Below are 26,348 nucleotides of genomic sequence, written 5' to 3' on the forward strand. Positions count from 1 at the left end.
TATACAGAGAGAGTTTCTTTGATTGACGAGTTGCTTCGTTCCTTCCCCCAGCTGGTAGACTGCACAAATTTCATAGTCTGCTACAGTGCCAGCCTGGTTCTCCCCAGAAAATTTTGAGAAGGAGACATTTGAGGACTGGAGGTAGGCACAGGCACAATGTCACTGAATGATGACAACACAACAGACATTCGAGCGCAATCACACAACGCAACAATGCAAGTGACTTTATTTCTGCATTCCGGACGTAGTGCAAGTGCAGCTTCTTCAAAACAAACAATAATGAAATCAAGTAAAAGCAGAAAGCCGTGACCATGTTGGGAATAGATGCCCACGACAACGATTATGGGAGAAGAGCTTGCGCAGTAAGCACGGTAAGTGCGATCAGCATCAGCACACCGAAGGTCATATTCGCTATTACAGGGGGTGCAATTCTGGATACTTGTTGAAATCCGCCATATTGTTGAAAACTCAAGAATAGCACCCCCGATCGTACTGCTACAGTGTTCTAGCAGTCTAGTACCACGATGCTTGCTCGAAACAGTGCACTTGTGGAAGCCGGCCCTTTGCACTCGTAGCTTCCGCTGCAAAGGCACAGAAACTTGTGCCCGAGTACAGCAAACTTGAAGCCCAAGAGGTGGGCGGTCGTCCGGAGTGGTGAGCGACAAGACCACCACCACCCACTGTAGGAAGAACCCTGGCTGCCAGCTGGGGAGAAGGGGGCATGCATCGTAAGCTTTACATGCAGCATAAGTTTAATTTCAGTTATGCATACTATGTACGGGTTGCAGCTTTAGTGGTTCAAATGCTTGTCACAAAAACATCTCCCGGGGAAACTGTACCTGGGTAGACACAGCAGCATGATGGCACTAATAGGTCACTGTTCTTCCTGGCTTGTGGTTCCTGAGATCTTTGTTGTCTTTGACAGCCACCATGGCTAGTTGCAACTAGCACAACTGCACACATAATTTCTGCTGCTGTCTATAATTCTTTGGGTCCTCTCGCAATACTTTGACAACATTTGGCATCATTCAAAGCATTGGATATTCATGATGGAGGCCACAGCTTTTGGAAACCACATATATTTGCAACAGAAAAAAGTACTATTTCCTGCAACACCTTTTTGTGTTGCACACAAGGCAAATGGTTCAATCTAGTCTCGTAACTGAAGTATGGCCATTACAACTATGCACATATCAAGGCAAAGTCCTAGAGTTGAAAGTTATTGCTCTTTGCTTTGCAATCCCAACTCTCTTCACACTTGAAACTATCATTTTTTTTAGGAAACAGACGATGCCACCTTGAAAATGTTAAACAATTATCATGGGTATTTTTTCCCCATTGAATACAACAGCTTTGAGTTAGCACTTTTGCTATGCCATGCATGTCCAAACAGCCACTTTGTGGTTCTGAGAATAAAACATGCCACCGGTTCTGAGAATAAAACACGCCACCGTTATTCCTGACAAAGTTGAACATAAGCCAGCGTTCCTTTGTGTCTGGTCAAAATAGCTTAAGTGGGTGAATATTTTATTTCTTTCTTTGTTTGTACTGTGCTATTGAATCACCAATTAGCTGCCCAGTTCTTACCACTGATACCACGTGTGCTGCCCTTTTGTGACTCAAGTGATCAGCCACAATATACCGATAATTTGAGTTCTTATTACTTTGGTGACTTGAGAGGCTACGTTGTGTACAGTATGTATGTACAGCATGAATGTGCAGCTGCTTTCAGACTTAATCCAAACAATGAAAACATATCTACAGCAGCTTAACTTTAACAAATGTGAGCTTTAAAGGGGCCCTGAAACACTTCTTGAACATAGTAAGAAAACGCTGCCGATCTGTCATAGAAGCTGCTGTGAATATGTGAGCCAAATATTACTGCACTGCATGCAACAAGGAATTTACAATGTCGCGTCAAACATGGCAAAAAAATCACTTGCTCTGGCTTCCGCAATGCCATGATGCAGTGACATCGAAAGCAGCTGGCCCAACCACACTATTGGCTGATTTCATCATCGCAAAAGCATTGTCAGTAATACATAATTGCTAATTTTTAGTTAAATAAATGAAAAATATGTATGTCTGCGATGTCAAAAAGACAGGAAAATTATTTCATCTTTGCACTGCGCGTAGCTGTGTGCTGCATAGCGTAGTCTACCGCGGCCACCACAGAGTGCCACGACGAGCCCTTTCATCGCTGCGACACTCAACTTTTGGCTCTTGGCTCCTCCACTGTGTAGCTTCCAGCGCGCTAGCAGAGACGAAAAGAGAGAGAAAGCCGGGTGTCGGTGCGATAACTCCTTATAGTTGAAGGATTCGAAAAATTTTTGTGCTATGTTATTCGTGAGACGACATCCTTTAATAATGAGGCCATTCTATGATCTGCTAGAAAAGTGCTTCAGGGCCCCTTTAAGAAGCAAACAGCTCTGGAAGGAAGACGCATTAGACTAGTACCCATACAAGGCACCCCAACCAGAAATCTCCAACACCCTCTAGAGAAGCATAAAGGTGCTTAATTTGTGTTTGGGTTAGGCATGACGGCAACCGTACATTTCTTCCTGCTGCCACAATATAAAGGGCACCATAAATTTTCCTGCCCACGCTTGTGTAACCCTTTCACAAGAACAAAATGACACCACATGAACAGCGCATGAAGATAGCTAGTGACATGCATGATGAGTTTCCCAAGAGGTAACACAACAATCTATTATAACACACAAGTGTTATAGTCACAAGAGTCACAAGATCACTGCAGAACAGCTGATGGAAGCCATCTTTCTTGTCATAAGTAGTGTTCGAAACACACAGGACATTCTGTCACTGATTATGACTGGTTCCTGTCATTGCATCTCATTGCCTGGTGAATTGATACCAAACAGTGTAACGGCTCTTGACTTGCCGCGCCTTTGACAATGTAAATTCTGTGCAGTAAAATGAACTCGGATTTTGCAATGCATTTAAGGTCAAACTGGTCTGACGGCAATTGGTAACAATCATAGTAATACCAACACCATGGCCTCCAAACTTGCAGTGCTCTTCGATTTAGCAACAGCAGACCACCACAAACTTGGAAGCTATGCAAAACTGTAGCACATTCAAAGCTTAACAGTAGTCTTTCAAAGTTGAACTGTGCCTTATGAAAATAAAATACTTGCATATCGCTTCCCGATCTGTTTCATGATTAAGCCAGCATTGTTACGCACAGCCTTCCGATGCAGTGCTATTTGTTTTCATTACTCTAGAGGAGCCAATGCTCTGAGGGTGCAATTTGAATGCAACCAGTTGTTTTGTATGTAACCAGTGCCGTGTTGCCATTTTGTGAATGATGCAGACACGAGAGAGATACGCCGCATTTTCCTGAATTGTGTCGGCACCTGTAGTACCTAGGCGCGCACGCGTGAGTTGCGAGAGAAAAATGCAGAAACTGTGCCTAGGTCCTAGGGGCGCCGACACACTTTCCCCGTCTGTCCCTAGCCAAATTGCACTTTGCAACCACGGATACTCCAAAATAAGCTCTCCTTCCATACGTCTTTCGTGGTATAGTGGTCACAGCACCACGAGCATGCTTGGGAGGTCAGTTGTTTGAATAAGGGATAAAAAATTTTTTCTTCACCATGTTTATTTTTTATTGTTATTTTTTAATCTGTATTATTAAATCATTTCCCCCTTTCACTTATGCTTCACCACCACACCTCAAATGGGGGTTCCTGCCAAGGGGAGCAAAGGTACCCGGTGTGAAGCGCGGAGGTGGGGGCTTAGGTAGATGCCGCTGTAGTGCCGCAGACCAATGAATAATGACACATTGTTAAGGTGAAAATGTTTGTTTTGTACGCTTCCTCGTTATGGACTCTGTATCGGCTGCTGTGATCCCATTTAAACAGAAGTTAAGTGCTGGTTCTTGTGTAGTGCGCACTGCCACTGGCTAGGGATGGAAAGAGCGAAGCGTTTACTCCTCCATAGTGCCTAGGCGCTGTCCCCAGATTTCTCTCTGGCAACTCACACATGCGCACAAGTGTCAGACAAAGGTGACGCAGCTCTCCAGGCTTGCGTCGTTGACCACAAACGGAAATTAAAAGCTTGTAAAGTAGTGCAAGAAACAGGCCTACTGCAACGTAAATAAATTTCCTAAAAGCTTTCAGCTGCAGCATGATCGGAAAAATTGAAGCCCCCATGTTCTATAGTAAACAACAGTGTTTAAAGCACGCATGAAAACTTCAGTAAACAATGCTTTAAGTGCTAAAAAAGACATAAGCAATGTTTCTAACATTACACAACATTTTATTTGTGCAGTAGTGCATACGACAATACAACTTGAGTCAAATCTAGCATGCTGGAAATGTCCTGAAAGAGAGAACAAAATTTTCAGCCACTGTAACTTGAAAGAGAGGACAAAATTGCACACATTATTGAATAATCCTGTGCTTACAATTATGCAGGGTGTCCCAGCTATCACGCAGCACGATTTTTAAAAAAGAGGAACGGCGTTACGCGCAGCAAACCTAGTGCGTATTGTTTCCAGTGCAGTGGAGTAGCCACCAGTAATTTTTTCGTTGCCGAGATTTAATTAGCTAATTGTAATTAATTATCTAACTCGAGAAGTAATGCCCTAATTATCAAAGTGTCAATGACACAATTGTAGAGTGACATGAAAAACTACCGATACAGCTTTCTGTTGCTCCGTACGTGCTACATAAATGTGCTTTTCCGAGCATGAAAGAAGCCCGCGAATACACGCAAGGTGCCTCGAGCGACCAGTCACGCGGCAATTCTGCGTGTACTCGCGGGCTCCTTTCATGCTCGGAAAGACACATTTATGTGGCACGTATTGAGCAACAGAAAGCTGTATCGGTAGTTTTTCATGTTGCTCTACAATTTTCTCATTAACACTTTGATAATTAGGGAAGTACTTCTCGAGTTAGGTAATTAATTATAATTAGCTAATTAAATCTCAGCAACAAAAGAATTACTGGTGGCTACTCCACTGCACTGGAAACAATACGCACTAGGTTTGCTTCAAGTAACGCTGTTCCCCTTTTTTAAAATCCTGCTGCGTGATAGCTGGGACACCCTGTATAGTAGCACTATACAAACTACTAGGCCTTAATGAAAAATATCACTGCATGCTTTGTTATCTTTATTAGTGTTCAAGATGTTGAAGACCCCAAGAGCACATCATTTGAAGTAACCTGGAGAAGAGACTCTTTTCAGTTGAACATCGTTGCATTGAGTAATCTTTCACATTAAACTAAAATAGCATGTCATGTAAACCTGAACATTGACTTAAAACTTCACCCAGAATAAAATTTTGCCTGGAACTGAACCCTAACTGATATCTTTTGAACGTGCTTAAGCCTGGACCAAAAAAATAAAAATAAAAAAAATATATCAGTTCAGAAAAACGTGATAGAAGTAAACAAATGCCACTATCCTTGTAAAGGAAACTACCTAAATTATTTATTTATATTTCAGGCCATGCTTAACCCAACCTAGAGTTGTAGTGCACGTTAAAGAACCCCAGGTAGTCAAAATTATTCCGGAGCCTTCCACTACGGTGTGCCTCATAATCAGAACTGGTTTTGGAACGTAAAACCCCAGAGAAGTGGATTACAAAAACTGAAACAGCAACAGTGTTGAAAAAAAAAAAAAAAAGGTGTACAATATTAGGCACTTATATATATATATATATATATATATATAATACTGTTATAATACTATAGTATAATGCTGTAATGCATAAATACTGATAGCAAAAAGAACAAACCAGAATGAAAGAACTGTTAAGAGAGATAAAATTGCTCAAGAGAGTGATGTTCGAATTTAAGAGTTCCAATTAGACATGGAAAAAAGGAGTGCTTGAAAAAAACTTGACGACGGCTACACATAGCTGGTAGGATTATATTTCAAATTACAATTTAGCAAGTTATGCAGAAATTTCATTCTAGCTGGTTCTAGCACACCTCTGCACTTATATTCGGCAATTGCATTTCTTCTGGATTGCACTCATCCGACAGCTTGGTATCCCTTGCAAAACAAACTGAGAGGTCGAGTTCAAACAGATGCCAAGGACACCTCAGCAATTATAATGTTTATTTCTACTACAGCAGAAGACATCAACTGCAGCAAAAGTGAGCTGATGCTGAGACACTGAGGGCTGTAGTGAGCAGCTCAAGCCAAAGCCAGTGAGCACCGTATCCACACAATTGAAGACTTTCTTTGTTGTCACAAATATTGACCGGCTTTAAATTTTTTTTGTTAAATTATCAGTTTCTATGCATGATACTATGAGAGATAAGTCTGTTCCTTTCTGGCCTCAACATGGATTTGGTAAAACAGGCAAATGGACTTTGGATTCACAAGAGATTTGTGGTGATCACTTAAGACATCCCATCTGCTTCCTGATAAAGTTGAACATATGGACAAGTTGCTGAGAGCTGTGTGCAACAGGTGCCACCCAACAACAACCTGGTGGGCTACAGATCAAGGGCATTGCACTAAACCATTTCAACATTGTAACAGGCCATGATAGATTTGTACAGTTGATCTCTTTATAATGAAGTGGCATTCAACATGAATATACAAGCTTCCTTATCCATTTTTTACATGCTGACACTGGCAAAAAACAGATTTACTTTGTTATTGGTATATCCAAAAATTCATTATATCTGTTTTCATTACATTGAGCTTCAACTTAATTTTTCTCTCTCTGAAGTAAAACAGATTAAACAAAAGTGCCTTTAACTTTATTCAGTATTGTGTTTTTGTACTTTTCCCCACTTGGCAGCCGTTAAGAAAAAGGGTGCTATAACTTACTGTGGAAAATTCGACGTAGGCTCGGCAAACTTGTTGCGCACAAGAAAATTCGCCACAGCCTCAGCTACCTGGAAACCAAGAAAGCAAAAGTGACAATTACCAGCAATACTGCAGGGTTGCCAATTCAAAAAAAAAAAAGTTATCAATACATCAGCACAGAGCACACTACTCATTGAGAAATGAAGGAAGCTTTGCTTGCCTTTCCAGGAACATCTTCATGAACAGCATGCCCACATTGAGGAAGTACTTGCATTTGAAATTTGCCTGTGTTGTGGAGTAGAGCAGAAGTAGAGGCAGGGTACAGCAAGATGACAAAAAAATCACATGGGCAATCAGTAGTGAGGCTGTCGCATGCCTGCCAGCTAAAAATTCATTGACCACAGACGCTGTGCAAGAACATTTATGTCACAATGTAGGCAAGCAGCCTGAAATCTAGCATTACAAAGCATGCACGTGTGCTCGACTAATGCAATGCAGGTTCTAAATTCATGCTGTTCAGGCTACATACCTGTGCCAAAAGAAAACTGAAATTTTTTGTCGCTGCCAGAGGAACACAGAGGGAATTCAACAGCGCCTCGCTGTTCTAGGGCAGCTCTAGCCACCATGTGACTAGTGGCACCTCTAAAGTGAATGCAATATAATACCAGGCACTGGCCACAATAATTTTATTCGGATTTTCAAAACACAATAGAACCATAGATGACCATTGCTGCAGTTTTCATTTGCTTCTAGAGCCCTTCTATACAAGCCTCTTTTTAGTACAGCATAACCAGCATGTGTTCTTTGTATGAGCAAGGAAATAGCAATAATCAGATGCCTCTATAATGAACTACCTGAGACCTACAAAATCCTTCGCTACAGAGGTCACCTTGTTGTAAATATATCACACACACATACCACCTGCAACAATGCAGGCTAAGCATTTTCAGCAAAAGATATGATTTATTTCATGTGAATTCAAAAAAAACCTAGTGACAGGAGCTGTTGATTTTCTTTTGCACACTTCATCAGATGGAATGTGTGACTGCGGCAGACCTTATGGCATTGGGGTTCACAACATGCTATATTCTCGAACAACTTTCTGTGGCAATGAAGGCAGAGCTACTGAGGTCAAGCTTCTGTACGCATGTGTTACTGCGCCAAGCACAGCTTGACAGCACTTTTGATTTCTTGAAGCAGACACTGAATCATCACGTGCGACCATTTCATGTTTGCCCAAGTGTGGAAGATAAGAGCAGGAAAATAAGCCAAATTTAACACTCAATAGTGTACAGTTAAACCTGCTTATAACGAACCTCCATATAACGAATTCCTGGATGTAACAAAATTTTTCTATTCCCCGCCGTTACTCCATAGAAGCACATGTATTTGAGACCTCTACGTAACGAAGTGGCAGCGGGAGACACCCTCAAAATAACGAATTTTTCCCGCCGACAACCTAGAGATTTCGCCCCAAATTTTGTCATTTTTGCGCGAGCAGCAACGAGAATCACCTTCTCCGCCGCGACAGAATGCGAAGCGGCAGCGGCGCGCTTGGCGTGCTCGAATTTACGGCGACTGCGAGGCGAGAGCAAGCGTACGTGTGCATGCGTGCGAGCGTGCGCAACCCGGGCCTGCGTCCCTCGACCCGGCGATCTTGCTGCAGCTGGCATAGCCTGCCAAGCCGGCACTCTCCTTTTCCAGTTGATGTTGCCGAAGAAAAAAAAAAATGTAACGTGCGCACGTCAGCTACGTCACATTCGCAAAAACGACCCTCAAGCGCACCGGCGCAGCCAACGTAACCGGCGGCTCCCGACACGCCCCCGTCGGGCCCGGCGCCGAATAGGCTCGTGACCCTTTCGCGCGTTGGTCACGCCGACTGCGCCGATCCACAATGCCATTTTGCGCGAAGAAATAAAGGCACTCACACCGCTTCTCCCACGGTTGCAGACATCCGTTAAAAGTACCGCGTGGGCTTGGGATCGTTCTGCACATGTTCTGAAGATAACAGCCGACGGCGCGCGCGTTGGAGTATAGAGGAGATGGCGTTTCGGCTGGCGCAGCGCAACCGGCGTAGCGTGACCGCTCGCAAATGATGCTGGCCCGTGCGCCGATAATGTCGGACCTTATAGACGCTACGACGCCATCGGTAAGTGGTAAGAATCGAGTAAATATAGTAAGCATTTCTTTTTCGAATTTTCGTGCCGAACCTGCATAAAACGAAATCCTCTTAATAACGAAGTTTTTCGGGAATTTGTGAATTTATTTATATCCAGGTTTAACTGTATTTTGTTTTATGTTTCTGTTGCAAATAAGATGCTTATGTTTTATTTTGTCCAGATTAAAATAACCATGAGAACATGGAACTATTTTCAGTGGCTCTCACTAATGCGCACTTTGCCTCCGCAGATTTCCTTTCATTGCCACAGGAAGTTCTCCACTAGTATAGTGCCATTTGTGACAATGTTCAGTTACTTGGCCCGCTGGACTTTTTTTTTCTTATGTCGAGGGCGGTGCATAGGGCAACACAGTTGCAGAGTTCATACCTGCCCACTTTGTATTTCTTGCAGTCAACTGACGTCCCGATGTGCATTCATTGTAAAGCAACAAATAAGCTATCGGGGACGTCTATCTTTATTGTAAGGCAAGGTTGTCGTAGTCGTTTTTGCTATAGAGGCATTCACAATATATACAAAAGATACGAACTGACTTGGGACATGTGGAATTCTTCGTTATAAAGATAATTTAATCGCAGAGCATTAGACTGCAATAAAAAGAGAGGCCCACCTTGCATCTGACCAATGGTGAGATCCTTGTCTAGTCGGTCCACCCCTGCAATTTGGCATCATCAAAAACGGTAACATTCAAAGCAACGAATACAGGTAATGTGCCACAACAGAATATTCAAAGGTATGTTGTCACCTGCCAGAAGAAGCAGCTTTGGAGCAGGAACAGAGAGAAACAAAGAAGAGAGGCCTGCAAACCAGCCTGCAGAGAGAGAGAAAAAAAAACAACACTTGGCTATTTATGAAGTGACCCTAAAGGGTAACACTAAACCAGTTTCTATTATCACTTTGAATTACCAAGAGAAGAAAAACAGTATTAAACTTTCTTTCAAATTTCTTTCCATAACTGCAGTAAACATCAGTATGGCATCACAACAAACATTTTACTGTATTTTTATACTTGGGCTGTTTATATTATCACCAAAACAAACCACAAGAAAAAGTTACCAAAAGGTACCAAGCTGAGTCCCTGATTATTTTCGTATGCAATGCAACTTATTTAATTTTTTTTTTTCTTTTTTTGAGAAAAGGTTAGTATGGGGGCTCAAAATGATATTGCCAAAATCAATGACATTATGAGGAGCTGGTACAAAAGTCTTTTCTGGCTTAGCTTTTGCTATGGTGAGAATGACCCATTTGGCATTCGAGAAAAGTGATATAGTATTAGACTAGCTTAACTTTGTTTCTCTTCAGGGTCGTTATAGTAAACAAGATTGTGCCATCTGTAAATTTAGCCATCCAAAGCAATGTAATGGTCTAACAAAGAACATCAAGTGTTGTCATGTGTTTGAAATTGCTGAATGACCTGATGTCATGTAACAATGTTAAACGTGCTCAGGACGTTATGTTGTCCAGAAATTCTTGTCAAATAGGTCAAACCATGCTTACCTGAACACAACACTGTAGTGAAAATTTTGAAAATAATGAAGCAGCAGCTGTAGAAAATTTTACCTTTCCAATATTCCTCAGTCCCAGACAGGTCTATCCGCCAAACAAATTTAGGAGCATCATCCTGCAGAATGGACGATCGCAAATATCAGTGCACTGTTGAGACATACATAGCCCACATGTGCTTCATAAGCTCTCTGGCTTACCCAAGAAGGAAATGATGATGTAGAACCATAACATTTTCAGGTTACTTCACGTACTCACTAAGATGTTCAATGTAATCATCATCAGCCTATATTTATGTCCACTGCAGGACGAAAGCCTCGCCCTGTGATCTCCAATTACCCCTGTCTTGCGTTAAATGATTCCAACTTGCGCCTGAAAATTTCCTAACTTTATCACCCCACCTAGTTTTCTGCCGTCCTCGACTGCACTTCCCTTCTCTTGGTATCCATTCTGTAACACCTATGGTCCACCGGTTATCTATTCTTCGTATTACATGGCCTGCCCAGATCTATCCTTCGTATTACATGGCCTGCCCAGCTCCATTTCTTTCTCTTAACGTCAGTTGGAATATCAGCAATCCCCGTTTGCTCTCTGATCCACACCACTCTCTTCCTGTCAATGTTAGGCCTAACATTTCTCGTTCCGTCGCTCTTTGTGCGCTCCTTAACTTGTTCTCGGGCTTCTTTGTTAACCTTCAAGTTTCTGGCTCATACGTTAGCACCGTTAGAATGCAATGATTGTACACTTTTCTTTTCAACGACAGTGGTAAGCTCCGAGTCAGGATTTGGTAATGCCTGCCGTATGCACTCCCCAACCCAATTTTATTCTTCTGTAAATTTCCAAATGTTCAATGCACTCATCATAAAACTTGCAAATCCTTTAAACCCAACTGAATAAATTGAATGCTGGTGACAGGCATACTGCTGTGCTGTAGCCATCCCTTCAATGCTGTAATGAGTCCCAAAATGTTATCTTGGTGTTTAGTTTATCAGTCAACAGTACTGCACATGCATTAGCTGCAAGTGCACTTTGATGCCAGTCTGACAGCAGTGCAGACAGCCACTGACTGCACCCATGTCATTTGACAACCATGCTGAGTCAGAGCAGTACTTAAGTCTCTTCATCTGGCTCAAAATTAGTGAAATTCTTGAATGTATCAAAACTCAAACAAACAGCCTTTAGTTTGAAATTTGTGGAACCTAAGCCTGTCGGACACAGTAATTCTAGCCTTCTGCAAGGTGCCTCTATCAGTCTGTTGGCAAAAATGGTAAGACATGTAAATCAAGCAATACGCATCACTAACAGCGTTTTTTTCGTGAGTGCTAATCTGTTAGTTCGTGAAAACAACATCCTTCTTGTGACGAGCTTATTCAAATATCATCTTACAAGTATGTTCTATAAATTAATTAATAAACAGCTTTCATACGAATTCATTGATTCCAGTAATCTCATTAATAATAATAATAATAATACTAGGTTTGCACGTAACTACAATTTTCTACCTATAGTTCATTCTAATTACAGAAAAATGACATCGTCATTCATGACCATAAAACTACGGAATGCTTTGCCCAACACCATTAAATCTTCATCCTTTCATGCATTCAATCATGCCCTTAAGCTTTTTTAGTTGTATTACTAAGATTACATCAATAGTCATGCTATCTTTGTCATTTTTATGTATTGACAGCATTCTTATGCACTATAGGATTGTTATACTAACAATTGTTTTGTTTAATTTTTCTATGTTGCATTTTACGCAATTGTTTTTTTGTTTGGTTTGCATAACTCGCTTAACTTTCATACGTTTTTTCAATGTTACTTTTAACCAAGGGTCCCGTTGCAGTCTGACTTTGGGACCCTCGTCTGTATATTATCTGTAACCCATTCACTGTATTTATAGAATAATAAACTGAAACTGAAATGCCCAGAGGAGAGTGAGATGAGCTGCAAAAGTATGTATAACTAACTTGTGAATCCAGAACCAAGACGGAAAGGTTTTGATGACTTACTGAACACACTGGTGATGGCTGCCTAAAATCAGTGAATGAGCTTTGAGGAGGCATGCTTTCTTCTGTAGGGCTTTCCTCTGGAATTTCAGGTATCTGGTCTGCTCTCGGAATGGAACGAGGCGCAGCATCATTCGCAGGCAGACCAGATGAGTTGAATGACACGGGACTGGTCGATGTTGCAGGCAAGCACTTGGTCGCTGGCTCTCCAGTCTTGGCACTGGTAGGAGAGAACGGAAGTGACAAGCAAATCTTCGAAAATGCTGCAGTTGCATCAGCAGCTTGAAGCAAGGGGTAGTAAAAAAGTGTGCAAATGAAAGAAAGGCAGCTCGAGTTTGAGCTAAAAATGTGTCATTCGGGTTTTAAACCATTGTTACTGTGTTAATGCCAACTTGTAGTATTTCTGAATTGTGTTTACAGAGAGTTGATAAATGCAGTATGCTTCTTTTTATGCTAGTCTGCCAACAATGCAAGTGATGTAAAAAACAGACTTTTAGATAAAACTGCGTATAAAGAAAAAGAAAATGTTAAAAAGCACATAAATCTTGTTGCACAAGTGACATCCAAGCACAGGCATTCTGAGTGTTAAATTCAGGGTCACCGCTCTCGGTATTTTCTATGCTTAAAACAGCAAGTATTGCTCGTGACATGATCATTCCAAATAACAGAAAAGTAAATGGCAGGAAGAAAGCCACAAAAATCTTAAATACAAAACATAGGGCCAAATTGGAGGACACTGGGACTGTGGTTCTCACAACAATGGCTGTAACAGGGCATAGACATCATCAGTGCATGCTGAGCAGGGGTTGTGCTACAAGACAAAAAATTAGTGAAGCATGCAAAGATGCATGCCTCACTGACTCCTCACCCAAGAAGCAGCAATCATCAGTGCAAATTGTAGTGTCAGCAAATGCCACGAGCGCATGCGTGAAGGCCTGAGTGACATGACTCACGTCAGGGTTGACTACTTAAACGACTAACTCAATAAACCTGTGTTCATTCCTCTTTCGGCGTCTGTTACTTCAGTGGCGCTGAGGTGATTAACCCCCACAGCCAGGGTAAAGCATGGCAACACATGCCGGCCTCCTATTTTTGACGAAGGGGACAACAAGTGGGAGCATATCAGGTGCGATTAGAAGCTTTCTTCGAAGCCCATGAGATTGTCGATCCGAAGAAGCGTCGGGTCTTACTTATTGCCACCCTTAGTACCAAGATGGTAGATCTCTTGACAGGCCGTTTTGCGCCTGACAAGATTCAGGATCTGACGTACGAAGCAGCAGTTCAAAAACTGGCTGAGCACTTTGCACCGAAAGGCAACGAGATAGCGGAGTCTTATCGTTTTTTCACAAGGAATCAAAAAGCTGACGAGTCGATGAGCGATTTCATTGTCAAACTACAGAAGATGGCTAATAGGTGCAATTTCGGCCAGGCTTGTCTGAGATCTACGGGATGCTGGAGTGCATCGTAATCTGCTAGCAAGGCACACGCTCACGCTGCAGGAAGCACAGGATGCGGCGATAGCTGCTGAGATGGCGGCACACAACGTACAACAGATGGGAGATGGACCAATGACAGAGGGCGTCCACGCAGTACGAACAAAGCAAGAGCGGTAGAAGTTCGCCAGAAGGCCGCAGCCAGGCCGGATGGCAGAATCCCGCAACGAGGACCAGACCAGCTGCCTTTGCTGCGGAAGCGACTCCGACAAGACCGCCAAATGCAGGTTCCGCCGCATTGAGTGTTTCTCTTGTCGGAGGAGGGGACACCTGGCTTCAATGTGCAAATCCAAGCCACGCCAAGAAAATGTAGCTCACTGTGAGGCACCATCCTCCAACAGCGAGGACTACAGACAGTTCCTGTTACACCTCCGTGAGTCGTCGAGAGGACTAGTTGGGCCGATATGACGAATGCTACAGTGGGAAGGGGTGCCCGTGAAGATGCAAGTGGACACAGGGTCACTAGTGTCAATAGTGACATGGCCAACTTAAGCCCAGCACCGTCGCCGTTGGCCCATGCTCGACAAGTTGTCGTTTCGACTGAGTTGCTTCCTTGGAAGACTACCTGTCAAAGGACAGCTGAAAGTTCCTGTCACCTACACTGGAAAAACCGTCAACGCTACACTAGTGGTGCTCGGCTGCTCAGGTCCAAACCCGCATGGGCAAGACATAATTCAAGCATTTCAGCTGACTGGAGGCCCAGTGCTCAATGTGGACGTCAACGATGGTAAGTCGCCAGCTGCTGACGAAATTACTATTGCTGCCACGCTGAAGGCAGAATATGCCGATCTGCTTTCTCCAGGGCTAGGATTAATCAAGGGGTCTCCGGTTCATTTACAGTTGTGCGAAGGAACCGTACCGCGATTCTGTAAGGCCCATTCTGTACCGTATGCACTACGAGAGCCTGTAAATTAAGAAATCGGAAGGCCGTCAGCGCCGAGTGGGCGGCGCCACTTGTTCCTGTCGTCAAGAAGGACGGTTCCATCCGCTTCAGTGGTGATTCTAGAACGACCGTTAACACAGCATGCCACACGGAACAATATCCGCTGCCAAAGATAAGGGATATATTTGCGAAGCTCAACGGAGGGGAAGTATTCAGTACAATAGATTTGAAGGACGCATACAACCAGCTACCGATAGATGACGCAACAAAGAAGCTGCTTGTGGTAAACGCACCAAAATGGTTGCATTGTTTCAACCGGCTACCGTTCGGGGTTGCATCAGCACCGGTGGTTTTTCAGAAGCGAATAGAAGCTATATTGCAAGATTTACCACGTGTACAAGTATACTTGGACGATGTGGTGGTCGCCGAGAAAAGAGGAAATTGTGACACGTTGCGCAAGGTTCCAGCGGTTCAGGGGAGCCGGTGTTAAACTTCACCAGCTCAAATGTAGATTTTTCCAGCCGGAGGTGAAATTCCTTGGTCATCGCATTAGCGCAAAAGGCCTGAGGCCAAAGACCAAAAACATCGACGCGCTCTTACGAATGCCTCGACCTAAGGGTGTGACGGAACTAGGCGGACTACTAGGTCTGGTTACGTATTACAGTTAAACCTGGATATAACGAAATTGACAAATTCCCGAAAAACTTCGTTACAAAGAGGATTTCGTTATATGCAGGTTCGGCACGAAAATTCGAAAAAGAAACGCTTACCGTATGTACTATTGCTCGAGATTTATACCCCTGTCAAGCGGGCAAGTTAAGTGCACTTACGGAGAGTGTCACTTGGTTTAAGTGCACTTTGCCCAATCTAAACGTCGCAAGTGGAGTGTCACTCGCTGCAGAGTGTACTCCGGTCGAAGTGCGTTCACGGAACGCACTTTGCTGGCCGAGTGCGTAGCCTCGTCGCCAGCGGTGTCAATGGTATAAAATGTAATGCATAAAAAAGGACACTGAAGTTCATTTTAGTGGTTGAACAGCTCTTGCACACAAATAATAGCCTAAGACGCGTTCATATTCTGTTCGAGCAGGATCAAATGCCGCCTCGTCGCACGCCGCTATGTCGTTCTGGATTGGCTAGGCATTTTTCTTGGCCGGCATTGACTTGCCACACTCTTAAATAAAAAATATTTTCGTTTTTTTTTGTTGAAAAAACATAGATAAGTTTGTTTTAATTAATAATACAACGTAAGACAATCACTTTTTAGAAGTACTTTTCTTTTTAATCTATGTTTTCACAAAACGCGCTCGTAGTCTGTCGCCATTTTTTTTCCTGCGAGTGCACTCTGTTTTCCCGTTTAGAACCACGTAGCCTAAAGTGTCACTCAAGGTCCCGAAGTGCACTCCCTGTAAGTGCACTTAACTTGCCCGCTTGACAGGGGTATTACTCCCAATACACTAAAGTTGCGATGAACAAAAAAGTCCCAGTTTCGCCCGAAAGGCGAAGCATCGATTAATATATGAAGTAAGGATAGTACAGTCAAACCTCGTTAATATGTACCTGCTTAATGCATAATTGCAGTTTAAACGTAGTCGCGAAGATTCCCCCACCCAGCCCTCATTGAACCCCATGTATTGGTTGACCGCTTAAGCCGTAGTCGCTCATTGCCCACCAAACGGTTAGTGCGTATTGTTTTTCTTGTTCTACACGCACAGGCACAAAATCGACAAAATCTCATGTGCACAGACGTTCGATTCTCGAGTTGCGACGCCCGGACGACAGTCGCCAGCAATAGTGAACTTACGACATAGCCACCATGACGTATTTCCTGCTCGTACAGCTGTTGCCGATTGCCGCGCACAAAAGCATGGCCTTCGAGATGAGTTCCCGGTGACGTGGAGAAGCTGCCGGTAGGGGGTGCGAATTTGCTGTCGCCGTCTGTAAAGGGCTTAACCCTACAGTGCAAAACAACGGGGCTGATTTTTTTCAAACCATTGGGGTTTAAGGACAGTGGAGGCAAAATAGACTTTAAGCGGGTAGAAATAACCAAACGGAGGTTATCTGATTGGTGGCAAAAATCGAGGCAGGGGTGAAATTTCACTCTCCACAAAGTACAAAATATGTTAATAGTCAAGGCTAGGCGGCGTGTGCCACTGCCCAATTTAAAGGGTTCAGCCTCATCCATCCATCCATCCATCCATCATCAGAGTAGTAACCGCGCAGAAGCACATTTTATTGCGAAGCACATTTGTGCCGTCACCGTGGACGTCGGATTGAGGTTCCGTGTAAAGTCCAAACACGGCAACATCGTCGCCGCGTGGCGCGCCGTATGCTGTGTGCGCGAGTGACAGCTTGCGGGGGTCAGCCAACTCAATCTCGCGTGCACGAGGGAGAAGGGGGGGGGGAGGGGGGCGGAAGCGCAATACCGCGCTAGGCATGGCGGGGGAGGCAAGAAAGGGAGGCGTTTACTTCGGCAGCGGCCTCCGTATCTTGAATGCGATCTGCTATGTGGAAAAAGTGTGCGCCCGCGCGGGCTTATCTTCAAAGCGAACTGCAGACACGGTCAATATCTTGCATTTCTTCGTCAAAGCACTCATCCTTGGAATGTCACACCAGGGACTGGATGTGTGGACGCGTATCGTTTCGCACAAGCGCGAGGCGTCGGAAACGAAGAACGAGCGACACGATGGCGTCGTAGCGTCGTACAGTGTCACCTAGTGTCAGGTTAGTGAAGTGACGAGCAGACTTGCACAGTAACCAAAGAGTGGCGCTGCCAGCGCGTTGAAAAAGCGTTTTTCCTTCGGCAACATCAACAGGAAAAGGAGAGTGCTGGCTTGGCGGGCTAGGCCAGCTGCAGCAAGCGGCGGGATCAGGTTTGAATGAAGGAAGGGGGACAGGTCACGCCCATGGCGGCAAGATCGCCGGGTCGAGGGAAGCAGGCCCGCCTAGCACACGTGCGCTTGCTCTCACCTCGCAGTCGCCGTGAATTCGAGCGCGCCAAGTGCGCCGCCGCCGCTTCGCATTCCGTCGCGGCGGAGAAGGTGCTTCCGGTTGATGCCGCGCATAAATGACAAAATTTGGGGCGAAATTTCTAGGTTGTCGTCGGGGAAAATTCATTATTTCGAGGGAGTCTCCCGCTACCACTTCGTTACGTAGAGGTCTCAAATACATGTGCTTCTATGGAGCAACGGCGGGGAATAGAAAAACTTTGTTATATCCAGGAATTCGTTATAAGCAGGTTTAACTGTACAACACATTCTTGGGGAACTTGGCTACAGTACATGCACCACTATACGAGTTGTTAAGAAAAGACGTGCCTTGGCAATGGGAGGCTAAGCAAGAGGATGCATACGAGGCAGTGAAGCGGTTGATAAAGGAGGTGAAGATTTTATTATTATTATTATGTGATTTGTAAACATATACACAGGAAAGAGAAAGCGAGAAGCAAGGCTGGCAACTGCCACCAGGAGGGGCACAACGCCTGCCTATTCTTCGGAAAGGACGAGATAAACATACAAGGAAAGATAGGAAGGAGGGGAGGAAGGAGGAAAGGAAGAGCGAGATGATTTTGACCCAATATGGCCCAAACAAACCACTCATCTTGGAAAGGAACGCATCCTCAAGCGGCGTCGGGGCAGTCTTGTACCACAGAGTGGACGGCGTAAACCAACCAATCGGGTTTCGATCTCGCAACCTCTCTTCAGCTGAGCGAAATTACGCTCAGATTGAGCACGAAGCCTTAGCGGTGGTATTCGGCGTGATGAAGTTCCGCAAGTATTTGCTGGTAAACAATTTTACATTGGTCACGGATCATAAGCCGCTGATGCGCCTTTTTAGTCCCGATAAACCAAACCTTGGCAGCAGCAAGGATACAGCGTTTGGGCTTTTTTACTTGGTGGTTACAAGTACTCGATTCAGTACAAACCGAGAAAGGACATAGTTGTGGCCGACGCTTTGAGTCGTCTTCCCGCGCAAGTGCCACATGATGACAAGACAGTGAAGTAAATGCTGAAAGACGAACGAGAGTATGTGCTGCTAGCAAACCATCTGGACACCGGACTTGTGTCGCCACACAATTTGGCTGAAATGACGGCACGTGACAGCATGCTCAGGCCAGTCATGCGTTATGTTCAGGAAGGCTGGCCAAGAAACTTGTCGGTAGCACAAGAAGCATTGTGGCCTTTGTTCAAGAAGAAAGACGAGCTGACGTGCAGCCACGGTATCCTTTGATACCCGCCGCAGCTCGGAAATCAATACTGCAGCTGCTGCACGATACCCATCAAGGCATGACTGCGATGAAAAATTTGGCTCGGACACTTTTCTGGTATCCCGGACTTGACAAGGATATCCAGAATATTGTGCACGCATGTGCAGTGTGTCAGCAAAACTGCAGCATGCCACGCACGCAAGAGCCGGTTCTGTGATGGAACACATTTAAGCAACGGTCGAGAATACACGTTGATTTCGCAGGGCCAGTCAAAGGGCGGATGTTGATGATCGTAATGTATTCACATACCAAATAGATAGAGGTTGTTCCACTGAAAATAACCAGTGCAAATAACACTGTCGAAGCCTTGCGGCGCATTTTCAGCAGATTTGGGTTGCCACGAACAGTTGTGTCCGACAACGAGCCCCAGTTTACAAGTAGACAATTCTGCCAATTCATCGAAGATAATGGCATCCTACACCTACGATCCCCTCCATATCATCCGAAATCCAACGAGCTGGCCGAGAGGGCAGTGTGCACTGTTAAAGAAGGGCTGCGCAAAAACGTGCATGGTACTCTCGAAGGCACCTGGCCCGATGGCTACTGCGTTATCGGAGCACCCCACTCCGAAACGGAAAGACACCAGGCTTCATGCTTCTTGGTTTTGAACCACGTTCGCTGTTGGATAATGTGGTGTCATGACCTATTTCTGCCGCAGGTGCACTTCCCCGCAGACATTCGCCCAGAGAACCTGTAAGGTGCAAGAAATATGGGGCAGGCGCCAGTTGGACACCCGCAGTGAGTGATACAGAATACCAGAGGCGCCGAAGGAAAAGAACTGTTGGCCCCGACAAACAAAAATGCAGACCCTCTGGCGGGCTTTTCGGACACCAGCCCCATTCCCTCGGCAATCGAAGAGCACGAAACAGGAGCTTGGTTGTTTCGTACATGTTGGGCCAGTAAAAGCGCTCCTGCGTGAGGTGTAGCGTTCATACAAAGCCGAAATGGCCGGATGTCACATCGTCATGCATGGCGCGTAGAACGTCAGAGCGAAGACTCTCGGGGACAAGCAGAAAACGCGCTCCATGCCCGGAGTAATTAGTTTTGTAGACCACAGGACGCAGCAGGACCACGGAACGCAGCAGGAAGACCGCCACACAAGCAGCGGTGGAAGAGGGTATGGCTGCAGTTTCTGCATGCTGTGTAAGATGGTCTACGTAGACAATTATCCAACGGTTCCTATTATTAGATAATGGGAAAGGACCCAGAAGTTCAATGCCTACTTGCTCAAATAGCATACTGGGCGGTGTCAATGGCCGAAGGGGACCCAGGGCTGCGGTGGTCGGTCGCTTGTGACGTTGGCACGTTTTACAACTAGCGACATAGCGCTTGGTTGTTTCATACATCTTGGGCCAGTAAAAGCACTCCTGCGTGCGGTGTAGGGTTCGTATAAAGCCGAAATGGCCGGATGTCGCATGGTCATGCATGGCGCGTAGAACGTCAGAGCGGAGACTCTCGGGGACAACAAGCAGAAAATGCGCTCCATGCCCAGAGTAATTAGTTTTGTAGAGCAACTTATCACAGAGAGTAAAGCGGCCGCTGACTTGAGAAGTACGGGCGGCGACAAAAAGCGGATCGAGGTTAAGATCATTCCGCTGTTCTCGCTGAAAGTCTGCCACGTCGGGGAGCAGACAAGTAACAGCAGCGAGACAGTTGTCAAAACTCTCAGGATCGCAGTCGGTAATCGCAAGAGAAATAAGAGAGGAAGTCTCTGTCAGCGTGACGACGGCCACTCTTGTACGATACCACAAAGTCGTATTCCTGAAGGCGCAGCGCCCAACGTGCGAGGCGACCAGAGGGATCACGCAAACCGACCAACCAGCATAAAGAATGATGGTCGGTGATAATCTTGAATGGGCATTTACCCATACTTGAGTAAATGATGATTGGTTGATTCACTGATTAATTAATTTATTGATCAACTGTTCGATCGAGACACTAATTTTTGTACGCTCCATTACTAGCATGCCTGCCTCCTCTTGGGCCCTACAGCACAGCAGGGAACTTCTGTGAATTTTACCACAATATACTAAGCATATAAATTGGTAGAATTAGGTGGCAGACAAAAGAAATGGAGAAAGAAAGCTTGAACTGTTTATCAATTTCTCTGTCAAAATAATTTGCAAAATTAATCAAACCAGCTTTATATTCCAGACCATCAGAACAGTCCGCCAGGATCTGTATAAACATCTACTGTTACCAACAAACATTACCAGAACATTTAGCAAGTCGCCCTCTTCATAATCTCCGACTTTCTCAGGTTTCCCCCAACAAACTGAGCAATATTTTGATGGCTAAGAAGGCGAGACAGGCTTTAAGAGGCCCTCTATGTTGACCTATGACATCAGATTTATGCATTAATAAAAGGGGGGGGGGGGGGGGTTATGTAAACTCGTTGAGTTTCTTTCTGCTCCTGCTTTCCTGCTGAGTAGTTCATGCCGGTGGTGCAAATGCAATCTGTAAAGCTTTCTGGCTGAGATAGAACTAGCACAATTATTTCATTACCTGTTTTACTGGACATGCATTTTTTATTCATTTATTTATTTTCTCTCAGTTTTTTTTTTCTTTTTTTTTTCAGTTTCCCCAACAATTTTAAGTTCTGCCCGTTTTCCACCTTTCTAGGCACCCTAAACAGGAGTAGAAAACCACTTGAACTGCCCACAGCATAACTAGAGTTCAACCTAACTTAGAGTGCACCAGCACAACAGACTCAAAAGGCCATAAGTAGAAAGAAGTAATGATGAACAAGGAATGAGTGAACAAAAAACCCATACGTGGTCCCGAAACGTCGATCATTCTTAAGACTTGTCAGTGATTGTGATTCACTTCAGCTAATGATGAAGGAACACTCAATTGTGACATGCTAAAAACTGCAATATAGCTGCAGTGGTGCTTTTTTTTTTAATAGGATTGTCACACACAACTGTGATTAGTTAAACAAAGTTGATCTAGTGACATTGTGATGGCAAGGTAACTAGATATTTGTGCTGTTTCTAAACAACCTGATTTCGTATCTATATTCAACTTATTTAACAGTGTCTTTCTCACACGATGTGAGACACCACAAGGAGAAGGCACAATGCAATAACTCACTTTTTGAGCTGGCTTGGCATGGAGACTCGGGCAGACTCTAAGTTGCGCACTTGGCCACTACGAACGCTGCATAAAACATACTAATGATTTGGTCAACTGAAAAACACATCTTGTTCATTGAGAGAAAAAAGAGAAGGATGTTGGCACCCAGCTGGTTTTAAACGTGGAACAATCACATAAGGCAACATTCCAATTTGCTTATTACTTTCAAAGCATGGTGTAGCCAATCAAGGCATGAGAAAAAGCAAGAAACAGCAAGTAATTAGTTCATGCCACTTAGTAACAACCAGAGGCAATACGTTATGCACAGTATAGTGACTGAAAGAGCATATATATAATGATGTCTTCAGGGCCTAAATGTAGACCTGGACCAGAAAAGCTACGCCAGATGAACCTTGCTAACACAACCAGGAATGTCCTGTGATGAGGCTTACAGATTTTAGCAGTCATATGTTGTGAAGTTGAGTGCTGCCTGGCTAATGGATTTCTGACCAAGTTTTATGACTATTTCGCACTACCAAAGTAATAGCTCCGCGCCTACCCTGCTACCTTTGAAGGCTACGGAGTCACTTCAACCATGCATCTATGTGCAGGAGTCACTATTAAAGTGATCAAATTTTCTTTCCCTTTCAAAGCACTGACTACAGTACACCACAACTGCTAACACCACTTTGAGATTTGTGAGAGGCCTTACCACCACTCTATCGCATATTCCAGGGACTTGAACGAAGAAGGTCTTCCTCGCAGGAATGATTGCATGTTTTGAAGTGCTTCCAAGGCAGTGCCTGCAATGAACATAAGAGGTCAGTGTGAATGCTAGACACTTTTTATCAATGCCTGAGCCCTAATACTGAACATAAAGCAACTTTATAAAAATTATGTTTGTAACTGTATAAATCAACCCTCTCACATCGAGTTCACCCTGAGTAGTGATCACAATGTCATTATTGCAAACACGTGTTCACCATTTGTAACAACAATTGTTAGGGAAATAATCCGCACAAACCACCACAAGTGGCATGTCAAATTACTTTACTGGCTACCAGTGAGGCACTGACCTTCTACAACATCAATGACGATGAGGCCAATCAAGTTGGGGATGACACCCTTGTAGGCAGCATGAACAGCTACTGCTCCACCCATGCTGCACAACATAATGCAACCCACAAGCATGTTTACTGTGTCATCATCACTGATGATTCATATTACTTGAACAAGAACACTTCACAGATTCTCTGGCTCATGTGCTGAAGAACCGGTGCACATGTGGCTTGCTCAACGCAAGCTATCAATGAGAATAAGAGTGTTACTACCAACTGAACACATAAATCACTGACAAAATTTTATGACAATAGATGTCTAAGCTTCACCAAAAAGAAGCACTAATTTCTACACAGCTGCACATACAATCAATCTGATCTTTAAAAAAAGAGAGACACCAATGTTACCATGCACCAAAGAGCTACACTTCACCTGTCTATGCTGACACTTATTTATATAACACCTTTACCTTTTGCTCCTTTTAAGCAGAAAACTGATGTAGAAGTACTCAAAATTATAATAACAAAGAACTATTTTGTAAAGTATTATCTCAGCTAATGTTGTAATGAAGAGCCGAATGCTTAGTCCAAATAGTCAGGTAAAAAATATGAAAAGAGACACCTATACTAAATAAACAGCCGCAGCAGTATTTGCAGTCATATAATAATTTTAAAAACCAATAATTTAATTTCCCCTTTCAGACCCTGGAAACCTGTGCTGCTCTAGAGCTGCTGAAGATGACTTCACATTTTTAAAAAGTAGCACAAGTCAAAGACCAAGTTATTTGTCCCTTCATTTAAATGAAATTTTACGTAGTTTTCTAGGCGGGAGAAATGTCAGCAAGGCAATACTATATGGGGTCTTAGTCCCAACTTCAGATGTCAACCATGTACATGATAAAGCAAGGTATATATTAAGGATGTCTTTTCGAGCATAAATCACATTAAATGAGCAACATTTATCATTCATCTGTCAGTGTGGCAACATTAAAAGCAAAGTTAACATAATGAGAGAAGAGCACGAAAAATACTTAATTACCTGTGTCCAATAAGAACCACCGGAGGTTGACGAGACTCATCTGGGTACATTGCATTGTAAACATTGCCTACATCACTGCAAAAGGAGCGATTTCTTGCATCAGCACTGCATTCCTAAAACACTATTCCTAATGAAGTGCACCATGTACAGCTTCAACAACAACAAAATGCTACAGAGAAGCAACCTACTTGGAAAGTGTGTCTGCAGACAAGTCCATTTCATTGGATGTTACTGTTTCACCTGGAAATAATCGTTTCAGTTGTAGTATCTCAAGTAGAAGGGGCCTTTAAGCCAAATACTGGTATTGGTAGTGGTTACTACAAGAACCACTCGAGTTTTTTTACACTTGCTGCTGTGGTCTACACCTTCTCAATGAGTTTCGATTCCTACACTTGACCAGATAGCTTTGTGATGACATTGCCTGGAAACTACACAATGTGCCGATAATGCCTGAACCCATTTTTTGTTTTGCCAGCGTCGACATACACAAGCATCGTGCTAGCTACGCTCTGGAAGCTTCATGATTTACTCCAAAGAAAGCAATTCTTGTTCTGTTCACTTTCTCACAATATCACGAACATGTTTAAGACAGTGTCACCAAGAATAGGTCTTTACAACTAAACTGTGCTGCAGAGCTGTATAAAATGTAAGCATATGATTTACCGTGGCCTCTAATGTCGAGAGCGGCTACCTGGCATTCCACGATGTGACAAATTTCATTCTGAAACAAACAAGAATACGTTTTGTTGTTCTCATCTAGTACTGAGTAGCAGTCACAGCTTCACCAATATATTTGACACAGGTAAATTAGTGCAAAGTCAACTGACCGAGAATAGAGCCCATGTGAGGCCACTGTAGCCACCTCCATGGAGAAGGAGCAGGAGAGGTCCTTGGGATCCCTTTGTATAGACCCTGAAAGTCTTCATCAGATCATGTCAAGGAACACATCTTACTGCCTAGTCACATCCTGCATCAGCCTTATATAGGCACGTAGCAGAGGCCTAGTATACAAAGTATTTTGCACACAAGGTACTTGAGTATTTGCCGTCGTCATAGGTGATCAAAACATCTTGTTCCTCTTTCTTGGTTGTCTTTAACTAAGACTGTTTCCTCAGCACAGGAAGTTACAAAATGGGACATACAAATGGCACAACTTCTTGAAGTGAGATGTTGTAATTGAGACAAACACTCACATTCCAATGGGAATTCAAGCCCATAAAGTCATCACCTTACCAGCACACGATCTGTGCTGTCCTTCCAGCTCTTTTCAAGCAGGCCTCACAAGCCAGGTGGGAGCACTCGGAAGGCTGGTGTTCTTGGAGATTTAAACTGCCCGAGTGATTCTTGTATAGATCGTTATATAAATATTTACGGAATGCAGTTGGGTATAACTGATTCACGTTTTTATTTTAATGAAAAATGTGCAAGCTAGTGTTTTCTTTTTTTTCTTTTACACATACTATACCATTCACTGAATTACAAAATGCTACTCTATGATCTCATATTGCAATTGCTGCTGCTATGTAATGGACCGAGGGCACTCATCAAGCTGCTGTGACAGCTTCTTGCACAGGTTTCACTCCAGTTTACACCTGTTTGGGAAAATAAAGTTGAATTGACCTCTGCTCTAGTATGTTACAAGGTGGATTAATTGTCGGTAAAAATGTGATTATTTTCCAGAAAATGGCCTCTCGCTTCTTCCCCATTTGCATAAACACTGTCCCTGAAACAACCCGCAAAAAAAATGTGTACTGTGAAAGAAACAGCTGATAAAGGAGGTCTAGTGACACTCGAGGAGAGTGACTAAAGGGCTTAATGTCTCAAAGCAACACAGGAGCTACGAAAGGTGTCATAGTGGAGGGCTCCAGCTTAACCTTGAACACTTCAGAGACAAGCTGACCAGATGAATATGGACCAACACTGAACCACCTCTACAAGTGAGCTGAAGTAGGTGACACAGCCTTTACACAAAAGTAATCCAAAATAAGCCCAATATTGCAACCAAAGAATGTTCAAAAAGATTCACCGACGATTACGATACTCCCTACTAATGCG

At 43.8% G+C, this 26,348-nt stretch overlaps 1 protein-coding gene across 2 annotated transcripts in view; it reads right to left on the reverse strand.

Moving 5' to 3' along the window:
- Positions 1-4,242: 4,242 nt before the first annotated feature.
- Positions 4,243-26,348, reverse strand: part of LOC119449418 (protein phosphatase methylesterase 1-like) — a 30,284-nt gene continuing 8,178 nt past the window's right edge. For both annotated transcript variants that reach the window (XM_037712588.2, XM_037712589.2), the window contains exons 3-16: positions 25,121-25,213; positions 24,957-25,014; positions 24,482-24,533; positions 24,294-24,368; positions 23,273-23,358; positions 22,909-22,999; positions 22,215-22,280; positions 12,485-12,701; positions 10,530-10,590; positions 9,715-9,780; positions 9,580-9,624; positions 7,013-7,077; positions 6,814-6,881; positions 4,243-4,344 (exon numbers count right to left, since the gene is read on the reverse strand). In XM_037712588.2, the coding sequence (XP_037568516.1) occupies positions 4,326-4,344; positions 6,814-6,881; positions 7,013-7,077; positions 9,580-9,624; positions 9,715-9,780; positions 10,530-10,590; positions 12,485-12,701; positions 22,215-22,280; positions 22,909-22,999; positions 23,273-23,358; positions 24,294-24,368; positions 24,482-24,533; positions 24,957-25,014; positions 25,121-25,213 (1,062 nt within the window). In that variant the 3' untranslated portion in view covers positions 4,243-4,325. The remainder of the gene's footprint in view (positions 4,345-6,813; positions 6,882-7,012; positions 7,078-9,579; positions 9,625-9,714; positions 9,781-10,529; positions 10,591-12,484; positions 12,702-22,214; positions 22,281-22,908; positions 23,000-23,272; positions 23,359-24,293; positions 24,369-24,481; positions 24,534-24,956; positions 25,015-25,120; positions 25,214-26,348) is intronic.

This window comes from Dermacentor silvarum, chromosome 4, assembly GCF_013339745.2.
Source record: "Dermacentor silvarum isolate Dsil-2018 chromosome 4, BIME_Dsil_1.4, whole genome shotgun sequence".
In the NCBI taxonomy this organism is placed as follows: Eukaryota; Metazoa; Arthropoda; class Arachnida; order Ixodida; family Ixodidae; genus Dermacentor; species Dermacentor silvarum.